The sequence below is a fragment of the Esox lucius genome, chromosome 13 (genome assembly GCF_011004845.1).
Source record: "Esox lucius isolate fEsoLuc1 chromosome 13, fEsoLuc1.pri, whole genome shotgun sequence".
NCBI lineage: Eukaryota > Metazoa > Chordata > Actinopteri > Esociformes > Esocidae > Esox > Esox lucius.
The window spans coordinates 10,361,093-10,383,583 of NC_047581.1; the positions used below are offsets into that span (position 1 = coordinate 10,361,093).

The 22,491-nt window shown below is 42.0% G+C and overlaps 2 protein-coding genes across 2 annotated transcripts; one reads left to right on the top strand and one right to left on the bottom strand.

Annotated features, from left to right (window-relative positions):
• Positions 1-1,251: 1,251 nt before the first annotated feature.
• On the top strand, positions 1,252-16,504 carry si:dkey-250l23.4 (RNA-binding protein 25). The gene is made up of 4 exons (XM_010892443.5): positions 1,252-2,802; positions 13,813-14,044; positions 14,786-14,911; positions 15,146-16,504. The coding sequence occupies exons 1-4, from the start codon at positions 1,651-1,653 to the stop codon at positions 15,346-15,348; spliced, it is 1,713 nt and encodes a 570-aa protein (XP_010890745.3). The 5' UTR covers positions 1,252-1,650; the 3' UTR covers positions 15,349-16,504.
• Positions 16,505-16,622: 118 nt separating this feature from the next.
• On the bottom strand, positions 16,623-22,309 carry LOC105023353 (trifunctional nucleotide phosphoesterase protein YfkN-like). Its single transcript, XM_034296494.1, has 11 exons — positions 22,176-22,309; positions 21,831-21,982; positions 21,592-21,682; positions 20,998-21,490; positions 18,605-18,752; positions 18,302-18,467; positions 17,555-17,702; positions 17,113-17,296; positions 16,969-17,000; positions 16,778-16,910; positions 16,623-16,681 (listed from the first exon to the last, which is right to left on the bottom strand). Exons 1-11 carry the CDS (start codon positions 22,307-22,309, stop codon positions 16,623-16,625), a joined length of 1,740 nt encoding a protein of 579 aa, XP_034152385.1.
• Positions 22,310-22,491: the final 182 nt, after the last annotated feature.

The window sequence follows — 22,491 nt, forward strand, 5'->3', positions numbered from 1 at the left end:
ACCCTTGTTTCGATAAAGTCTAATTAACATTTAAATACAATCCACCTTTTTCATGAAAACCATTTATGTTTAATGTATTTTGACAGTGCGTTCCAATAGTGATACTGTAGCTACATTTTGACATGACAAGCGCAACCCAGTTTAGATATATAAAATAAATGTATTAACAGGGTGGTTTGAATCCTGAATGCTGATTTGCTGATTGCCGTTGTATTAGACCATATACCACGGGTAGGACATCACAACACATTTTACTGCTCTAATTTCCCGGTGTATAAAGCAATAGGCATCTCAGGGGTTTGTGATTGCCAATATGGCGATGTGTCTAAGCACTCCACCTTGTGTGGTGCCTAAAAATCTCTCTTGTGCCACAACCCCTCTTGCTTTATTGCTTAAATAATGACCAATTTCCCCCTCCCACAACTTTTACTTGAAAGTATTTTCATTAATTTTAATTATTATGAAGTTGACATAAAATGGGGAAGACACAAACCCTATAAACATACTTTAAATACAGATATGTAGATGTAGATTCATCATTGGCTGAACCGTCAATGTTTTTTGAATATTCTTCTGTAATTTTTCTGTGGTTATAATCTTTTCATTGACTGTTGCTATGCTTCTAATAGGCAGATGTATAAGGACCAAGTGTTAAATCCTATAGAAATTAATATTAAAAATACTATTATTGTACAATTACCTTTTCGGTCATGCCCACCATTGGGATAGAATGGCACAAAAACACCTGTGGTCATAATGGATTTTCTGCAGAGACAGAGGGCTTCTCTCACAGATTGAATGGCCCTTTCAGTCCTAACTTTTAAATCACCATGCTTCTACCAGTCTTGTTACAGGTTCACTCACGGAAGATCAGGCGAATACTGAACCCTTGGAAATTGCAGCTTCTAATGTGTAATATGCATTATTCTCTGTTTCAACATCCCAAACAAACAAATAAATGGTGCCTCTTTAAGAGATGATTCTTCCTGAATACTGATCAGTAACCAGTCATTAATTAAAGTACTGATTTGTTGAAAAGATAATTCATTATAACAGCTTAAACACACTTAAAATGTAATATCCTTAGTAATATTTGTCGTTACTTGGCATATCTGCTTTGCTGGAACACACATACACGTGCATGCTCACACACACGCACATACGCACGCACGCACACACGCACACACTGCTGATCAACCAGAAAGTGAAAGAGCTGACTGTGTACATTGGAAAGAAAATACCTCTGGTTATTTCGTCTTATGTTTCAGTGTTCAATGGGTGCATTGTTGTTCTGCGTGGCTGCCTGTTTTTCTATAGGCCCCACAGAACAATTGGGTGGCTGAACGCACCCCCTTTTGTGGTGGGCCTCGCCAGTGGGGCTTTAGCTTTGTCAACAGTGCAGAATGTCCTCGGGGCCCACCAGAGGAGGGCACGGGGGGTGCTCTGCTCAGCTCACCTTAGCCCTGAGAGAGCTATAGTTGTGGGCATCCAGAACCACCAGGGAAGTGACCAGGCAGAGGGACAGGGAGTGCGCTCAGCTGGAGAGGGAGAGAGAACCCGAGAGAGGTGGCCTTCTGGAGGGGTTGGATTGGAAGAGAGGGTGGGCTGGTTGTGGTTATACCAGGTGCTGTGGGCAGAGAGAGCGGAGTCATGTGCTCACGTTTGGAAACTACTAGAGTATATGGTGCTACTGGAGGTGGTGGTGTTGCAGGTGGAGAAGACAGTGAGAGTGAGGTGGAGCGTATGGCCGAAGCCCTCTGTCTGGAGGTCAGGCCTCGGTTAAGGTACCGCAATCCAGTCGGACCGGAGATCAACGCATGCTCAGCTGGGGCAGATCGGCTAGGAAGGCCAGCGTTGCCTGGGAGAAAGGCACATCGGAAGGCTCTCAGTGAGGATCTCAGAGTGGGAGACAGAGAGAGGGCAGGAGAGAGAAATCAAGACGGAGAGGGGGACAGCGAACCAGAGTTCTCAGGAGTGAGAAAAAGAGAGAGCAACAGGGACCGAGATAAAGAGATGGCAGACGAGAGAATTAGAGACAGTGAGAGGGAACGAGAAAGGGATAGCCAGAGACACAGAGGGACCAGAGACCAAGAGAGAGACGAAGCAAGGGACCGGGACCGAAACGGGGACAGAGAAGGCACAAAAGAAAGAGAGGGCAGGAGGAGTAGGACACAAAGCTTTTCAAACTGTAACACCAACCCTCACCAATCCACCAACATGGAGGCTTCAAATGGTGAGAGACTGCTGAGAGGACTGCCCTCACCGGGACACCCCCAAGTCAGCTACCAACGACCTAGCACCGCCCCCAGGTCCCCACGCCAAGCCTCTGTGCCCATCTCTTCCGCCCTAGTCCGGCCACCCCCCCGAATCAGAACCTCCACCCTGTCGCCAAGGAGACTGACACAAAGGGCGAGCCTCACAGAAACGCGACATTGCTCGCGAGCTCTCAGAGACTCCGGTGCATTTTGGGTAGAGCCAGGATCAGGGACGGGGATTGGTCGCTTGTCTCCGAGACACAGGAATAGGACACGTCTCATCTCACAGAGCAGCTTAGAGCTGGGGGAGGAAGAGGAGGAGGAGGAGGAAGAGGGAGAAGAAGAGGAGGAAGAGGAGAGAGGAGAGCTTGGGGGTAGTGGTGTACTGGGGGTAGTGACTCTGACTCCAGCTGGGACCTCGTACCCTGCTCCAACAGAGATGGATAGAAGGATGAGCAAAAGAGAGAGGAACAGGATGAAGAGTCTGAGGAGGAGACAAAGAAGGAGAGAGAGGTGGAGACAGAGCCAGCTGCAAGAGAACAGACAGGTAAAACCGCAGGTCCCTTATTCCAATTTCTAAATACTGGCAGCTAAAGTAAGCTATAGTTTGTAGTTGGCTATTTTTAGGTAGCAGTGGCCAAAGTTTATACTAGCAAGAAAACTGAAAAGTACTATGTTTCTTCTGACTCATACACCACTTTCACTATGAGGAATGATTTAACAACAATTTGTAAAATAATGATCTCCTTAAACACAAGTCGTGTGTTAAGTAATAAAGAACTGTGCCTTTTCCTGATACTGGCCACAGTTTAAAGTCATCACACTGATGGTCTTGGTTTTTGATAAAAGATCAGCTGTATGGAAGTGAAACTTATGATCCATTACCATGGCCATAATAGCCTCTCACAAGCCATACCCTAGGCTATATTATTGATCCAGTTCGGTGCCCATTTACATTCCAGGCCATTAGATTGTTGTTTAGAAGGATTCAGCTGTACAAAAACAGTGTGTCTTTTAGACAAATCACAAGCACGGCGTTGTGTGCTGTGCATATGATGACTCAGGCGCGTGTGTGTGTGTTTCTGCAGACTGGCATAATATATTTACATGTACTTTAAATTGCAGTAGGTTGCTTTAGCCTCAATGTACTACGCAATGCAAGCTTTGTTGCAAGCAGACAAAGGCAGGTGTTCTAGGCACGTTTCGATCGCTGTTAGAAAGATGAAGTTTCTGTGAAAAAGGCAACCTTGTGATACATTACACTATGAAACTTAGTGACTGCCTCCTCTCACTGCATTACACATTCAATTACTGCAGGCTGATTACTGCAGGCTTATTACTGCCTACAGGCTCATTAATGTCAGTGCGTGCCTGCGTGTATATCTCACTGAATCTCAACCAGCCCCAGCAGCGGCCAACTTATCTAAATAGCTTGCATGCGCTCACGCATACAAGCACACAAAAGCACACACACACAAGTACACAAGCGCACACACAATTACACAAGCGCACACACTTTGATAAGCTCCATTGGGTCCTTCACACTTGGGAGGGATCATCATATAGCTAAATGACGGAACCAAAAAAAGGCACATCTACATGCTAATGAAATATAACAAATGCTGGTTCGAATCCCTCAGCTGACGGAATGGTGTGAGCAAAGATATCTGCCCTTGAGCAAGACACTTGAACACGTTGCTCCCAGCACCAACAATATCTGATCCCTTGCCATGACCCCAATCTCTGAGGCTTTCTTGGGATATGCTAAAATACTTTTGCATTTCACACCAACATGCTTGCAGCACACTTGAACGTGTGTGCAGAACAGGATGAATAGAAGTACCATGGATTTCAATGGCCATTGTCTCTGCTGTTAAAGTGGGGTTATATCTGAATTGGCTGCAGGATGAGACTTGGGCAGAGGGCCCTTCAAAGCCAGCTGAACAAAAGAAGAGATTCCTGTTTGATTGGCTAGTGTAGAGCCACAGTCACGGTGCTGAACTGGAATGATTGTGGCGGGCTGTAGTTTTGTTTCTGCAGTCATTCTCTGTGGACATCATGGCAATCAGTTGTACTTTACATGTATTTGTTTCCATCTGCTTTTCAATATTATGCTGTAGGATGCCATTTTTTATGTTTTAGCAACATATGGTGGCGCATGAATGCAAGCTTCTCAAAAAGAAATACATTTCTAGCCTTTCCAGCTCTGTGTTGACCTGATGTATGACCCCCTCAGTTTTCACCACAAAACACTTGAAAATATCCAATGAGTTTGATAGTTCACTTGCTTTCACAATATACTTTCAATACAACTTGCATAACTATTTCTTTAGAAATAGGAAGTTTCACTAGAAATGAGAGTTCAAGTTTAGACAACAACTGACCATAAATGATAGACAAATATAGAACACTACTGTGTTTAAATAAATAACATACTTCAGAATTGACTCTGTCAAAGCTGCATAATCTCTGCGTAAATGAAGGTTACTATTAAATGGGACTAAATGCTAAATTTGGTAACTTTTGAAAGCCTTTATGGTAGTATGTTCAATAATAATACAAATCATGGCCTTAATCAGAAAGTGTGGCAATAAAAACATGATTATATAAACAGAGTGCTGTCCTATCTTTGCTTGTCCTACTATAACCAAGGACTCAGCACCAGATCCATTAAGTCTATATACCTACAAACAGGTGATGAGTCAAGTGCATTCTATACTCTTTATCACTATTTATATTTACAGTACCAGTCAAAAGTCTGGACACACCTACTCATTCTATGGTATTTCTTTACTTTCACCATTTTCCACGTTGTAGAATAGTGAATACATCAAAACTATGAAATCATACATATGGAATCAAGTAGTAACCAAAAAAGTGTTGCACACTTGGCATTCTCTAAACCAGCTTTGAGTAATGACCAGGAATGATTTTCCAACACTCTTGAAGAAGTTCCCAACTTATCCCAAAACCTCAATTCCGTTGAGGTCCAGTCATTGTGGAGGTTTGGTCATCTGATGCAGCACCATCACTCTCTTTCTTGGTCAAATCACTCTTACAAAGCCTGGAGGTGTGTTTTGGGTCATTGTCCTATTGAAAATCTGATTATCGTCCACCTAAGCGCAAACCAGATGAGAACACAACCAGCATGTGGTAGTCATGCTGGTTGAGTGTTCCTTGAATTCTAAATAAATCAGAGAATGTCACCAGCAAAGCACCCTCACACCATCACACCTAAACCTCACAAATACACAACAGTTTGAACCAAAGGTCTCAAATCTGGATTCATCAGACCAAAGGACAGATTTCAACCAGTCTAATGTCCATTTCTCGTGTTTCTTGGTGTCCATCAGTAGTAGTTTCTTTGCAGTAATTTGACCATAAAGACAAGTGCGTATAAGACTAGAGTGGTTCATATATACAGTAATATACATGGATTTAGTTGATGTACTGTAGGTATTTTCTTATCAGAATATTTTTTATAACGGAGAGGGACTGGTTTTGAGTGCATAACATTGCAGCTATATACATTGCAAAAAAAAAATATATATTGAAGATCAAAATCTTTGCTGTACTTTGTGTAATTGATCAATGAAACATTTCCAACCGATTAAGAGTTGGAACTCACACTGAAAATCTAAGTAAACAATTGAAATCACAGGCTGTTCCAACTTGTGTGAGTTTCATCACGGCAACTCATAATGTGACTCAGTAGTGTGTATGACCCCCACGTGCATGTATGCACTCCTGACAATATCTGGGCATTCTCAGGTCTGGGGGATCTCCTCCCAGACCTGGATCAGGACGTCAGTGGGCTCCTGGACAGTCTGTGGTACTACTTGGTGGTGTCGGATGCACTGACACATAATATCCCAGAGGCTCTCAATTGGATTCAGATCTGGGGAACATGAGGGCCAGTCAGTGGCATCAATGCCTTCGTCATCCAGGGTCTGCCTACATATTCTGGCAACATGAGGCTGGGCATTGTCCTGCACCAGGAGGAACCCAGTGCCCATTGCACCAGCGTAAGGTCTGACAATGTGTCTGAGGATTTCATCCTGGTACCTAACAGCAGTCAGGGTACCGTTGACAAGCACATGAAGGTCTGTGTGACCCTCCAAGGATATGCCTCTCCTAACAGTTTGGTCAGAAACATACACACCAGTAGTCCGCTGGAGGTCATTTTGTAGGGCTCTGGCAGTGCTCCTCCTGTTCCTCCTCACACAAAGGAGCAGATACCGGTCCTGCTGCTGGGTTGATACCCTTGTACGGCCCTGTCCAGCTCTCCTCATGTAATGGCCAGTCTCCTGGGATCTCCTCCATGCTCTTGAGACTGAGACACAGCAAACCTTGCGACGGCACGTATGGATGTGCCATCCTGGAGGAGCTGGACTACCAGTGGAACCTGAATGGGCTGCAGGTACCGCCTCATGCTACCAGTAGTGACAAGGACACTAGCAAATCACAAGACTAGAGAAGAATCAGTGAGGAAGGATAAGGAGAGAGCAATTGTATGTGGCCACCACCTGCTAAACCATTCCCTTTTCGGGGGTTGTCTTGCTGTTGCCTCTCCAGTGCACCTGCTGTCACTTTCATTTGGGCCAAAACAGGTGTCAATGATTCACAATCACTTATGCCTCCTAACTGGTCACATTAATATCCCTGAAGCTTAATTGACTTGGTGTTATACTGTGATGATTACTTGTTCCCTTAATTTTTTAGGGCAGTGTAGTTTACAGTTGGGCTTGATATGGTAAGTGTAGTCCTATAAGTCACAGTGGGACAGTTCATTCACATCAAGCCTTTGCATATTGTTGAAGCAGACATAACTATGTTATATATTCTGGCATTAGGCGTACATTCTCGTTTTGCTTTGTGAGTGAGATAAGTCATGTAAATGTGTTTCTCTACTTTCTGTGTGCATTTTAAAGGTCAGACGGGGTGTCCTATTTCAGTCTCTACAGGAAGTGTGATGCTTCTTTGCAGCCCAGAGACAGGAGTCTGGGGCATGTTAGTTTGAGCGCTACTCTTTTATCTAGTCCCGGTGAGGACCCACATCTAACAGACTGGCAGCAACTCAGTGTTGCCATGAAACAAAAGCCTGTACAAGCCGTGAGTCTCCAGGGATGGGATTTAAAAACAATGAATTAAGAACATGTCAAGGTGTTGTTTTAGCGGTGTCTTCAGGAGTTCTGGCAGTAGACAGTTTTTTTTTGCTTAGCTCTGGGAGAACAGCTCTGTGTATGTGTATGTGTGTGTGTGTGTGTGTGCGCACGCCGCCTGAGGATAGCGGTGGCTGTGTGGTTAGAGGACTGCTCCGTGGTCTATGTTGTGTTCTGTGATAATGACACACCTTGGGAGGCAGCACACAGAGGCATAGCGGCGGTGAAATCCCCAGAGCACCCCCTAGGTGTGATAGTAGTAATTACGACGGGAAGACCTCCATGCTTTTGTAGGCTACATTCAGAGACCAAACCCCCAAGGAGAGAAGAGGGGGAGGAGAATGAAATTGCCCCAAGAAGCAGATCCAGTCATTTTTTTTGGCCTCTCCTCCACTAATGACAAGGGAAACAGTGGTTTGTTGTCACAGTGCTTATTACTCAAACCACATTCATTCCCATTGTAACAATGTAGGGATGCTGAACCATGTTAAAGTAAAATACTAGTGCACCTTTCTGGAAACTGTAAAGAAAGTCTATGCTTCAAGTGATTGGACAGTGCAGTACAGCATATTACTATCCAGTACATTTGAATTTAATTGAGTACAGTAGAATACATTACTTTTCATTAAACTGTTGATTTTCTTTTTAGCAGATACTCTAATCCAGAGCAACGTACAGTTCGCGCATTCCTTTTAAGATATGTAGCTAGGTAATAATATCATCTTACTGAGCGAGGTAGCTATCAGTTAGTGATAAAAAGAGAAAACATTTTGAATAATGATTTGTTTAGATGGGAGTCTGTTCCAGACCTGCTTGTCAAAACCTCAAGCAATGAGACCCTGACCAAGGTGTAGGACATGGACAGAACACAAACCTCATTCTGGTGTTGTTGTTTTTTCTTTAAAGGATAACACGAACACTGCCACAATTCAATCAATGTGAAACATTTTAAAGAGGCATTGTGTAGAATCCTGCCTTTAAACAGGGACAGGACTCGTCTTCCCTTACTGAACAACACCAATGTAGTACCCGCTAGTCCAGGATGGTTTAGGATTGGAAGGATAGTAAAGCAAGTATAAGGAGATTAAAAGTCATTGTAAACTGATGAAGGGGAAGGAAGTTTAAATGGGGAGTTTTGTTTTTTAGATTATTTAAAACATTAACTGCCGATGTCTAATAGTTATGTTTACTTATTTCTATGCTAGTAGTATCGTAAATATCGTACATATTGACCCTTTAAGGTGGTCTTTCACCATAGCACAACTACTTGTACAATCTAATAATTACTCATGTTAGCAATGATGTGTCTTATAAACACAAGATGTCAAACACAATCTTGCAAATTTGAACCTTCATTAGGTACCTTGCTAGTACCGGTGTTGTGCCGAAAACATCCCCCCTGCCAAAAACCTCCCCTTCTTTGCGTGAATGCACACTCTGTCGATTCTCATTTCTGCGACTTGTTTGCTGTTGAGAGTAGGCCTGCAGTTTAACCTACATATTTCACTGATCTTCGTAGCGAAAAGCTTTAATTGTGCAGCAATCGATGACCACGTTTGGCTGTGTTTCATTCGATTTTTTAAGGCAGGTTGATCACATGGGAAGGCAGTGTCTGCAGTTTTCGGTTGGCTATTGGTTTCAAGTGTATTGGCAAAATCAGTCATATCTCCCATTTCTTATTCCACTATAGTGTTTTCTAAAGTGTAAGGATTATAATTCAGCCATCATTACTCTGAAATGTTCATTTCATTTTATAAATGATATTTATAATGTGCTCCTCTTGCAACTATAGAGTCAAATTAGAATAAGACCATATTCTTGCCTGCCAAACTCAGTAGTGCCACAAAAAGTATTGGACTGTAGTCACAATTTGAAACAAGTTGCTAAGTTAAGTAGCTCCAGTAACAGCAAATTAAATCCAATTTTGTTTGTTTAGGCTTTATATAGGGCCTTATACAGTAGAAGGCTGGCCACAGGTCTCAATAGTTAAATCCACAGTCAGACATGGCTTTCAATGAGCAAAGCTCCAATCATTTGCCTTACAGTAAGCCGTAAAGATTTGGGTAGTTTGGGGTAATACTGACACAAAAAACTAACAAAACCAACCTCTCACTCTTCCACTACACAATTTCTCTAATAGCCTGATAGACTAACCAAATAGTAAACTAACAGTTTCTACAGTGGGGAGAACAAGTATTTGATAAACTGCCGATTTTGCAGGTTTTCCCACTTACAAAGCAATTTTTATCATAGGTACTCTTCAACTGTGAGTGACAGAATCTAAAACAAAAATCCCGAAAATCACATTGTATGATTTTTAAGTAAGTAATTTGCATTTTATTGCATGACATAAGTATTTGATACATCAGAAAAGCAGAACTTAATATTTGGTACAGAAACCTTTGTTTGCAATTACAGAGCTCATACATTTCCTGTAGTTCTTGACCAGGTTTGCACACACTGCAGAAGAGATTTTGGCCCACTCCTCCATACAGACCTTCTCCAGATCCTTCAGGTTTTGGGGTTGTCGCTGGGCAATACGGACTTTCAGCTCCCTCCAAAGATTTTCTATTGGGTTCAGGTCTGGAGACTGGCTAGGCCACTCCAGGACCTTGAGATGTTTCTTACGGAGCCACTCCTTAGTTGCCCTGGCTGTGTGTTTCGGGTCGTTGTCATGCTGGAAGACCCAGCCACAACCCATCTTCAATGCTCTTACTGAGGGAAGGAGGTTGTTGGCAAAGATCTCACGATACATGGCCCCATCCATCCTCCCCTCAATATGGTGCAGTCGTCCTGTCCCCATTGCAGAAAAGCATCACCAAAGAATGATGTTTCCACCTCCATGCTTCACGGTTGGTATGGTGTTCTTGGGGTTGTACTCATCCTTCTTCTTCCTCCAAACATGGCGAGTGGAGTTTAGACCAAGAAGCTCTATTTTTGTCTGATCAGACCACATGACCTTCTCCCATTCCTCCTCTGGATCATCCAGATGGTCATTTGCAAACTTCAGACAGGCCTGGACATGCGCTGCTTTGAGCAGGGGGACCTTGCGTGCGCTGCAGGATTTTAATCCATGACAGCGTAGTGTGTTACTAATGGTTTTCTTTGAGACTGTGGTCCCATCTCTCTTCAGGTCATTGACCAGGTCCTGCCGTAGTTCTGGGTTGATCCCTCACCTTCCTCATGATCATTGATGACCCACGAGGTGAGATCTTGCATGGAGCCCCAGACTGAGGGAGAATTAACTTCTTCCATTTTTTTATAATTGCGCCAACAGTTGTTGCCTTCTCTCCAAGCTGCTTGCCTATTGTCCTGTAGCCCATCCCAGCCTTGTGCAGGTTTACAATTTTATCCCTGATTTCCTTACACAGCTCTCTGGTCTTGGCCATTGTGGAGAGGTTGGAGTCTTTTATACAGGTAACGAGTTCAAACAGTTGCAGTTAATCCAGGTAATGAGTGGAGAACAGGAGGGCTTCTTAAAGAAAAACTAATAGGTCTGTGAGAGCTGGAATTCTTACTGGTTGGTAGGTGATCAAATACTTATGTCATGCAATAAAATGCAAATTATTTATTTATAAATGTGATTTTCTGGATTTTTGTTTTAGATTACGTCTCTCACAGTTGAAGTGTACCTATGATAAAAATTACAGACCTCTACATCCTTTATAAGCAGGAAAACCTGCAATATCGGCAGTGTATCAAATACTTGTTCTCCCCACTGTATATGACAGATCAATAGAAACAAGAATGAACATCTACGTTTGCTTAACAAAACACTGCAACGCTTTTTGTGCAAGCAATCATTCGAGGTAGGCACAATTAATGTGATCATAAAGTAAGCATAAGGCACACACATCACGACATTGAAAGTATGTGTTGGCAGATGCAGGACATCATCATGATCAAGTGACGACGTCGTCAGTAAAGCACAACATTACTGGCTCCAATCTTGGCTAGCTAGTGACAGCTCGTTACCTCACAAGCGAAACACATTTGCCGCCAGACAGCTTTTCTATAGTCTGACATACAAACTGAATCAGACAATGTGTTGTCTAATTAGCTATTGCAGTTTGCATATATAAATGAAATCGGAAAGAAAAGCGATAAAACATTCAACTAGTTAGCCGACTACACAGCGAAATACTGCAACGTTTTCAATTACAAGCACCAAACATATATCCGTGGTGTATTTGTTACTCACTACGACATCTTTATCGCTTTCAAAAAGCAGGGGCGTTTAAAGGAAGGCCGTCAACAGCCGCTATGGGATCTAAAGGAAGACCGTCGACAGCCGCCATGGGATTTAAAAGAAGGCCGTCAACAGCCTCTATGGGATCTAAAGGAAGGCCGTCAACAGCCTCTATGGGATCTAAAGGAAGGCCGTCGACAGCCGCCATGGGATGTAAAGGAAGGCAGTCAACAACAGCTATGGCATCTAAAGGAAGGCCGTCGACTGCCACCATGGGATTTAAAGGAAGGCCGTCAACAGCTGCTATGGGATCTAAAAGAAGGCCGTCGACAGCTGCTATGGGATCTAAAGGAAGGCCGTCGACAGCCGCTATGGGATCTAAAGGAACGCCGTCGACAGCCTCTATGGGATCTAAAGGAAGGCCATCGACAGCCGCTATGGGATCTAAAGGAAGGCCGTCGACAGCCGCTATGGGATCTAAAGGAAGGCCATCTACAGCCGCTATGGGATCTAAAGGAAGGCCGTCGACAGCCGCTATGGGATCTAAAGGAAGGCTGTCGACAGCCGCTATGGGATCTAAAGGAAGGGCGTGGACAGCCACTATGGGATCTAAAGGAACTTTTAATAGTTGGCTGAGAAGGTGTGATGCTACAGAGGACATTTGCAGTTGAATAAAATTAGTGGCAGCCAGAGGAGGTGTTGAAAGAAAGAATGGTGAGATTTTGTGGTTTATGTGAGAGTTACATGGGGGGGCAGTTTGCCCCATGTTACCCTTCACAGTCACAGATCTCAATAATTAGCATATTATCCTAGCAAAAAGTAAGCAGGAAATTCCCACTGTTTAGCAAGAAGAAAGACACAAATAAATATAATTACCCTACCTATTTGCTGCTTTGCCTTTGCATATGGTCCAAAAGCGATTAAATGCATTCTTCAATCCATATTTGAACTTTGAACATGTGTATCACCAGGCAGGAAAATCCTGACAATATCCAGCTACCACTTTCCATCAAATCCTTGTAAAGTAGCCCGCTCTGGTTCAAACACGTATGGTTTAACATTACTATCTACGATCACTAAATCCTGCTGACGAGTCATAGTGTTGCTTAGTTAGCTGGCAGTACCCAGTCTACAGCTCAATCATTTTTGATTGAAAAAACTTGCTGCCTGTGTGGGAGGGACTATGTCAGAGCAGGAAGTAATGGCTTGCAGAGTTGTGTTGTAGACTTTTAGAAACAGAAAAAGAACACATTTACACTCATCAATCTGCTGTTTAGAATAATGTTGAAAGAGATGACACAATGAATCAATGACCGCCAAGACTACATATAAAAGCGCCTTTTAGTGCAATTGGTACAACATGTAGTCTTAGCAAAATGACACAAAGCATGACTACATTCATTTTCGAGAGCTTGCTCGCCCTTCAAACGACCACACAGTGACATAATACTGTGGGCATTTTGGTGCACAAAAGAAAAACTTCTCATTCTGACCAACTATTTATAAAACAAGTCTCTCGGACACACAACCTATAGTCTCCCTAGGTTGAAGTGCTGCTTTAAGTCCAACCTCTTACGCAGTATCTTAGCTGACTTCGGTTAGGTGGGTATGATTCAGTGATTAATAATTAATAAAATCAATGTCATCTAGAAGTGAGGATGCCTGGGTGTTATCTTTTCAGGGCTTTAATTCATCATTATCCTACTGTTGCACTAGTTATATGCAGAAGGATCGAAATTCTGAAATTACTAACGTAAAATAACTGTAATATCGTTACAAGCAGTTGCATATTCCTCATTTTATTCCCTATCTACTAAACCCTCAACTCCTGACCTTTACAGGTTTACCTGCCCCTGCATGAAATAAAGTTCCATAAGGCAAAATATCCAAAACCCATTATGGAATGGAGTCTCATAGGAGGAAAATCACATTCTTACACATGGCTACTGCCAGCTGACACTGTCAAAGAGTCATGTATGTTTCTTCAGCTGCTATTTTCATTTCATGGTCAAAGAACTACTATTAACCCATAACCCCACATGAATATTCAACGTGATCTTAAATGGCTGGTGTAAGCTATGTTATTGTATCATTATCTGTCCTAGGGTTATTTGGGGAACGATAACTCATCTGATTTGTACGTTTCATTCATGCTCTTTTGAAATGACTTTTCGAAGACCCATTGTCAACCTCTGTGCTCCTGCAGAGTTCCACAGGGAACCCCTGGAGTAGCAGTGAGGAGGAAGATGTGAGCACTGGGGACAGAGAGGGTTTCATCTGTGCCGTGTGTCTGGATGTCTACTTCAGCCCTTACATGTGCCACCCCTGTAGTCACATTTTCTGTGAGCCCTGCCTCCGCACCCTGGCCAAGAGCAGCCCTACCAACACCCCTTGTCCACTCTGCAGGACCATCATCACCCATGTTTTCTTCCAGAAGGGTAAGCACAGTATCCAAACCCTTCACTCCCTGTCTGTCCCTCAGGTGCTGCTCAGTAAGATACTGCAGCTCAAAGAGCCAGGGCGAAACCATCTAACCACAAAAAGAACTGATTTGCTTTGTTGAATTTCAACTCTGTTGAATTTCCAAATCCCAAAAAGGCCCTTGATCCAAAATGTTAGCCCCTTGACACCAAGTTACGCAGGAGCCGAACACATGAATACAAAAAAAAAGGACAGTTTTATAATGTGTCTAACCTTCCACAGCCATGAATATATACCAAATAAATGTACATTTTAACCATTTAGCAGATGCTCTTACTCAGAGCGACTTACAGTCAGTGCATACATTTTAAAAGAACTAGGTGAAACAACCACACAATATAGTGCAATCTAATCCATGAATCAATTATCTGCAAAGTTCAGTGCTGGAAAGAACACCATACAAGTAACATGAAACATAAAAAGTTAACAAAAACAACAGACATTGGTGGTGGAAGTTAAATACTCTATGAACAGGTGAGTTTTTAGATGTTTTCTGAAGATAGGGACTCTGCTATCCTAGTTCCAAGGGAAGCGGGTTCCACCATTGAGGTTCTAGTTCAGAGAAGAGTTTTAACGGCATGGATTGGGAACTGCCCTCTTCTACTTTCACATGGTGCCCAGGCTGTGATGGTGTTTTATGCTAAGACAATCTAATTAACCTAGGAGGAGCCTTTAATTGATGTTGTTCTGTGTTGCAGAGTTGAACCACACAGCAAGAACGTTCTTCCCAAAGGAATACCTCTCTCGGAAACAGACTTTCCAGAAGGCAAGCTGTGCGAAATGGCCTCTGCCAAGCTGCAGGAAACTTTTCCGTATCTTTGGAGGTGAGGGTTATTAACTCTCTATTGTATAGACTTGATTGAGCAGGCACATTTGTTAAACTACATTTTACAGACAGAAATTAATGTTGGTCTCTAAAGATAACATAACCAAATAGTAATGTCATTTTTATTATCATCTTTGTGTTATTATTAAATATGTATTTCTTTCAGTAGCCTACATGCAGAAAATGTGTTGGAATAATTGAATTGTTTCCTGTCATCTCAAACCCTGAAAAGGCTTCCAGAGGCAAGCTAGTCCAATAGCCAGGCGTCAATTCCCTCATGGCGGTTACCGGCTGGACGCAATGGACTTTGAGGATGATTCTCGCGGCTGGCGCTTTGACATGGACATGATCATCATCTACATTTATTCTGTGAACTGGGTCATTGGATTCATCGTCTTCTGCTTTCTCTGCTACTTCTTCTTTCCTTCATTCTAAAGGTGGATTGATAGATTGGTAGCAGGACTGATGAATAGATTGATGGAGGGGGACTTAAAAAACGACAGGAGGCCAAGAAAAGCTTTCTGACAAATCAGAGATGTGCCTGAGGTTGATAAGTAACAAGTCTGATGAGCCTACAGTGTTCTTTCTGATCCCAATTGAACTGACAAAACAGAATACCAGATGGGGCATTGAGGAATCAGCAACCTGTATCACTAAAGCTAAGTTTACAAATGAAATGGAAATACGCAACAACAGAAAGCTACTACCTGGACTTATTGATTCATACCTGCCATATACCCATGACGACACACACTTCTAATTCTGAAAGGGAAAGGCATCACTGAGAGGAGGTGGCCCTGTTAGGGACGTTTTTTTATAAAGTACCCAAGACCAGTCTGGGAATAAAATAGCAACGTGTACTGCATAAATATTGCAATGGGGGGTTGGTTAAATTGAGCCCTGAGTCTTCAGTACATTTGGCAGAAGCAATCATTGGTAAGCTGCCTTCACTCTTGCGAGAAGTAGAACTCAAGCATTTCTAATGGTTTGTTTCCCTAATACAGTATATACAGAAAACTGTAACCTACATGTAAAAGTATAATTTTTTATTTTAATATTTTTTTCTGGTTTTTCTTTGCTGCTCAGTTTAGAAGATGGGTTTCTGAGCACTACAATTTTGAAGTGAATTGCAGAACCAATTCAAATTATTTTGCTCTAAATACCATCTCATGATCATTATGTAATTTAATCTGTGTAGTTCCAACTTCAAAGTATTTCTTGTGTCTGTAGTCTTTGAAATTTGAAGTATTCACAATACCATTGTTTGAAGTAAGCTATTGTGGCTCTTGAGAATTGTACAATTGATATGTGTAAAAACAAATCATTTAAAGAAATTCACAACTTCCCAACCAGCCCTGATTGGGGTTCCTTTATATTGATATAAATTCAATGTGCAAGGCCTTATCAAACTACGTCCTTACAAAAAGTGTTTGGTGCTGAATCAGGAATCCTCTGATTCTTGTTCTGCTATTGAAAGATCACTGCCTTCACGGAAGATGAGGACTACTTAATGACCTTTACTGTTTCGGTCATACCCTTCATACTGTACTTGGGGACTAAGGGTGCTTCTTACATTTTAAATAAAACAAAACCCAGGAAAACCATGTGGTTTGGTTAAGTATAATCACTTTATTACCGTAATGTTTTCATAGACACAGGTAGAAAACTAGTCTCCCTTCCTCTATTCCACAAAAATGTACTATTTCATCTCATGTTGCTGTCTGAGTGCTCACTGACAGTCCGTCTTGTTTGGGAGGCTGATCAGAAGCTGCAGATGAAAGAAGTGAGAGACTTGACGTAATGCCCTCTGACTCACACAATGACCTAAGAATTCCAGCAGAATTCTCAGAAGAGCCCTGCCCACTGTTGGCCTTCAGTTTCTGGTTGGCCTTTGGTTTCTGGTGGGCCTTCAGGCTCTGGTGGGCCTTCAGTTTCTGGTGGGCCTTCGGTTTCTGGTTGGCCATCGGTTTCTGCTTGGCCATCGGCTTCTGGTTGGCCTTCAGGGTGAACCTGAAATATCCTGCCCTCTACTCCGGGGACAACAGCCAATCCTACCTCCTCTCCCTTCAGCTTGGATCTCTGAATGGCTGCAAAACAAAGTGTCAGTGTACACTCAGGATATTAGCCCACTCATTGAGATGGGCATGAATGAATGCATAAATACATCAATGCATTGGTTAATGAGACTACAGTGCTCACCTGACACAGAGGGGCTGCAGGACACCTTGATGAGCCCCATCCTGTGGCCAGACCTCCACTTCTTCATGCCTCTGACAATCTGGCCAGACTCAAAATGGTTGATAAGAATGGTAGACAGGATCTGAGCATTCTCTATATCCTGCTTATGAGGACAGCCACTGAACATGGTGTAGCCATCTTTGCCCTGAGGATAAAACAACAGAGGATGTAAAATTTGTCAATGTTTCCTTTGCTCCAAATCCAAAAGCACTACTCGCTATCATTCTTTGTTGAAGCAGTTTTACATGTCCACTTAAAACTACTGCATCCTCCGCCACTAAGAAACAATACTTTTTCTGTATATTCTTAGCCATGTGGAGTTGGGTGTGTGTACAATAGTGTACAATAGTATTCCAGTGGATTCTGCGTGTGTGCTAACATGAAACTGAAGAATATACCCAACCTTTGTTAGGAATTCTTTCATGGCCACCCGGTACTTTCTGTCTCTATCCAAACTCTTGCCTTGGATCTTCACTGTCTCAGCTATGACTCTGTGGCCAGGCTTTCCATTGGGATCAAAGCCAAACTGGATCCCAGAAACTTGAGGGAATCTGAAAAATGCTAAGTGTCAGAATCTTTTGGGTGGTCTGTGTGCTGGTCCAGGCATAAGAGACATAAGCGAGCACCCCCTTAGGGTATCCCGAAACCCAATAATTACAATGAAATTAAATTTGGGAACTCAGTCTTAATTGACAATTAAGTGTGCAAATAGTCAAATAAGCCAGGACCTATTTGGAATTATGGTTGTGCATCAGTAATCAAAATCTTTCAATTTGCCTATAATTACCAAAGTCAGATTTGTATATTTATATTTATCTAAGCTTGTAGTTATGAAGGCTGAATAATAACTGGCATTGCAATTGCTGCCGGAGCCCTGATCCCCAGGGGCCCTACCATCAGGTTTGTAATCAGTATCTCTCAGATATTACCATGGCATGGATAATGGCAAAATGTGTAGAAATACAAGAAATAAACTTTTCTCCCTCCTCCTTCAGGGGCGCCAATACAAAATGTTTGTATTGGGGCCTCGCTAACCAAATGTTGCCTACAACCACAAATGAGTCTGGAACCGGCCCTATGTCTGAGAATTATGTGCCAATTGTAACCAGTTAACACAAAATGTGGTTTTGGTGCCTTTCTAGGGCAGTACCTTCCATCCAGAGCAGGGTAGTTGCTGACTCCATTCTCCAGGCCCTCAAGGATCTGCTGACCTGTGGCCTCCACTACCAACACTGGGTCCCTTATGGGCAGGATCTGCAGCAGGTCATGCATGGTCAGGGGCCCCGCTGGGTGTAGGCGGTCAGAACGCAGAGTACCTAAGCAGGATATATTTTTTACAGTTGGATATTTTTTTCTGATATGGGTGCCAAACTCTTAATAAAATGTTTTAATAAAAATGATATTACGTACGTTTGCCTAAACTAAACTTAAGGAAAACAGAAATCATGGCAACCTGAGTTTAAAAGCGCCACTTCAGCGTGCGTAGCCTCCAGCATGGCGTTGGTGACCAGATTACCCAGGTTGCACTCTGCTCGTCTAACCGAGGTGTAGCGTCCATCCAAGGGCACCTCTATGTGGCACAGGAGCTCTCCAAGCATGTGCTGAGATACAGAGATATGCATTACCCAATGTAATTATTGTGACACTTTTTCTTCTTATTTTGGATCTACACAAGATTTAATTTGAATTCAAAGAATTACTCTTGGCCAAAAACATTGACACCCTTTGCATTCTTTTTTTTTTTTCTAACTAATCACATTGTCTCTAAAAAATAAGTTGAAAGTGACCAAAGTATTTTGTCCACTGTTTTTATATATATTTTACTGTTAATATATACACCCATTGTTATCTATTCAGAACCTACGTTTTTTTCAATCAGAAAATAAACAGGAATGGCATTGTCAAAATGATTGACACCCTACAGTAAAGATTTGTTAGCGCAGCCTTTGGCCTCCACAAAAATGAAGTGCTTCCTGCACATCTGTACTGTCACTTTGGCTCAGTCTTCTGGTGCAAGTTTGCTCAAGTTCACACAGATTTGAAGGATACCTCCCAGCAGTTGTTTTCAGATCTGTCCACAGGTTTTGAATGGGATATAGATTCATTGCTGGCCACTTGAGAACAGTGAAGTGTTTGATCTTTACCCATTCCTGGGTGAATTTTGAACTTTGTTCCATCAATGTCTCTTGTAGTTTGGCTACTCTTGTTTGGGCCTTGAACTTCTTGATAAAATTCCAAGCAGTGTAAACAGGAACATCAAGGTGTCTGGATATGGACCTGTAGCCTTGAGATTGTACATGCTTGGCTTGAGTGTTGTATGACCCCTCCTAAGATAATTCTTGGGTTTTCTTGTCTCCATGCTCATTGCGGTACACACAGTGACACAAAACAGGAGAATGAGTCCTTCACTCTATTCAAACTGGTTGAACAACAGATTTTCATATTGCAGGCACCTACACCTCACCAGAGAAAAGTTAAATTCTGAAGTAAAGGAGAATCAGCTGCTTGAAATCAGATACTAGTTCTAGGCACCAATAATATTGTCCGGCCATTTCGTCGTGGAATTTGCTAAGTGGTTTGGTTTGGTTCAATGACAACTAAATAAAATTGGTTAGCAAAATATAATATAATTTAAAAATATTTTTGTTTCTAATACATTTGGCTATGGCTGTATGCTGTTAACATGTAGATATGTTCATATTGGTTTCACCATTTAGAAATTACTTATGCAGTTGTTCAACATTTGACCTAATATTATGGATTACTTAAATGCCCAAATCATGCAGTTGTTCAACATTTGATCTAATATTATTTTGCTACTTGCTGCCTCGATAAGGTGTTATGCTGATAACATTTTATTCTCCAGCCTTTCCTCTTTCCATCACTTTGGTGATTTTTGTCTAACCCAATGTTTTCCAATACTGGTCCTAGGGACCCCAAGAGGTGCACATTTTTGTTTTTACCCAAGCACTCACACACCTGATTCAAATGTTGTCCTACCACTTACACACTTGACTGATGTAATCAACCTATCATCAAGTGTTTAATTTGAATCAGGTGTGTGAGTGCTCAGACAAAAACAAAAATGTGCACCTCTTGGGGTCTCCAGGACCAGGATTTGGAAACACCGGTCAAACCTGTCCACAATACGTTTTTCTGTAACTCTGAAAGTTATTTTACTTACTGTAACATTATGTTTTTTTATTTGCAGAGATCAGCAATGCTCTACCTCCTTGAGGGTACTGCTGATCTGTCTGACATATTTTTTTCTTAATTTCTTTATAGTGAGAATTTATTGGTCATCCTCTTCTGAAATCTTTTTTTAACCTACAAGGAAATAAGCGATTATTGAGCTTTCCTTCATTTTAATAATGTTCCAAAGTGTTGTTTTTGATTATCCTATGGTTTTGACCATGTTTCAAAAATGTTTCCTCATACAGGCTTCTACTACTTAATTGATACCTTTTTGGTTATAATGCTGACAGAAACCAATAGCAGACTACAAAGGCAAAATGCAAAGCATAGAATCAAGACTAGACATTGACAGCTTTATTATTTTCTAAAATTATGGGACTATGGATAAAGAAGTCTTGTCATTATAAAATGCTGAACCCAATATGAATACAAATAGAGTCAAATGTAAGTGGAGAATTTACTGACATTAACCCAATAGTAATTGATTGATTTAAAATCCAATCTTTGAGAGTGTAGAGCCAAAAAAGAAAAATGTCTTCCCTATCCAAAAACCGTACGTACATAAAACAATAGAGTAGTGGCACCTAGGCAGTTTAAAACCCCAGACTCACACTACTCTAAATGAATCCTGTTGCAATGACTGAAACTCACCCGCATATTATCAGTGTACCCTCTGATAATGTTTTTAATTTCAGCATCTTCCTGAAGGTCTTTCATTATGACTATCTTTTCACAGCTGTATTCGAACTCCCCATCCTGGTCCATCACAACATCAATCTTGGACAGGTATCTGAACTCAGAGCCACTCTTCACAATCAGAATCCCGTTGACCTCCAGAACACCATACTCATGGTCATGTCCTCCCAGGATGAGGTCCAAACCCTTGGACTCTAAAGCTAACCTTATATCATTACGCCACCTCATGTGTGTGAGCGCAATGACCAGGTTAGCCCCTTTGTCCCTCAATTCAGCTGACAGATGGTCAGCTGTCTCCACGTAGTCTATATAGTCAAGGTCTTTCTTGTCCACAGTACCCAGGGAATCCAGCCATTCCTCCTCTGCAAGGCCCATGACACCGATCTTCAGGCCGTTCCACTCGAGGACGGTGCTGACCACGCCATGTCCCAGTGTTTCACTGGTGAACCTTTGAGCGAACAACTGTTGACTGAATATTTATTCAAAATTGAGTGATACAGTACAGTTGTGTTAACCCACCGGCATCTAGTGTTGCAAGGCAAAACGGACCTGTCATACACGTTGCTGAGGAGCCACGGGAAGGTCATCGTTTTTGTCTGCTCTTCCAAGTGGTCCACGCCGAAGTCAAACTCATGATTGCCTTTAAAAAATAGTGTGAAACAACATTAGTGCTGAGGAATGTGTGTATTTGATATCAGATATATCAAGAGAGTTATGTCTGTGTAGCTAATAAACTTGTGTGTACAATGACAAAGTAAATACATGCATGGTTGGTGTTAAATACTTACCATAGACTGCACAGTGGACTCCTAATTTATTAAGAACATCTACCATATGCTTTCCTTTTGTGACTGTGCTTAGCAAAGAGGGACTCAGACAGTCACCACTGAAAACTACAAAAGGATTCAGCAACTGGAATTTCTTTAGAGCAGTGGCAAACCTGGTGGGAGAAAAACTTAGCATTTCATTTTTGTACAGTACTGAAGTGAGACTGTTAATGTATACAAAGGCAAATCAACCTTAAGCAGAATGAAGTTCAGTCAGGCTTCAGGCGAGCTCCATCAACCCAACTGACGTTTAAATTAGGTAACGTAGGCCAGCTCCATTTCCTTTTCACTATTGCAAACCGTTACCTTGCGGCTCCGCCAACGGGCTCTTCTGGTCGTGCTTCAACTTCGTACACGTCGTTAAAGTGTAATATTGTGAGAACTAACTCTGGTTTGTTGCAAGTTACATCTGCTTTTAAACTTGAACAACTGTGATCCATTTTTATAAGGCTACTTTATTGCTAATGATTGTCGCAGAACTGCCTCTTTTGCATACTTTTACGTGTCTCCTTGGTGATAAACGGTCGCGTATCCTTAAAAGTAGAGTGCGAGACGCATTAAAAAAACGTTCTATGCAAACCCATTTCAAGCAGGTCTAAGAATGTTTTTTTAAATCACAAAG

Coding starts and splice junctions, on each gene's coding strand:
- si:dkey-250l23.4 (XM_010892443.5), top strand. CDS start 1,651: ATGTGCTCACGTTTGGAAACTACTAGAGTATATGGTGCTACTGGAGGT. Junction 2,803..13,812: donor AGCTGCAAGAGAACAGACAG/GTAAAACCGCAG, acceptor GTGCTCCTGCAG/AGTTCCACAGGGAACCCCTG. Junction 14,912..15,145: donor ACTTTTCCGTATCTTTGGAG/GTGAGGGTTATT, acceptor AACCCTGAAAAG/GCTTCCAGAGGCAAGCTAGT.
- LOC105023353 (XM_034296494.1), bottom strand. CDS start 22,309: ATGGATCACAGTTGTTCAAGTTTAAAAGCAGATGTAACTTGCAACAAA. Junction 21,983..22,175: donor CCCGTTGGCGGAGCCGCAAG/GTAACGGTTTGC, acceptor TTCTCCCACCAG/GTTTGCCACTGCTCTAAAGA. Junction 16,911..16,968: donor CCAAGCTGAAGGGAGAGGAG/GTAGGATTGGCT, acceptor TTCACCCTGAAG/GCCAACCAGAAGCCGATGGC.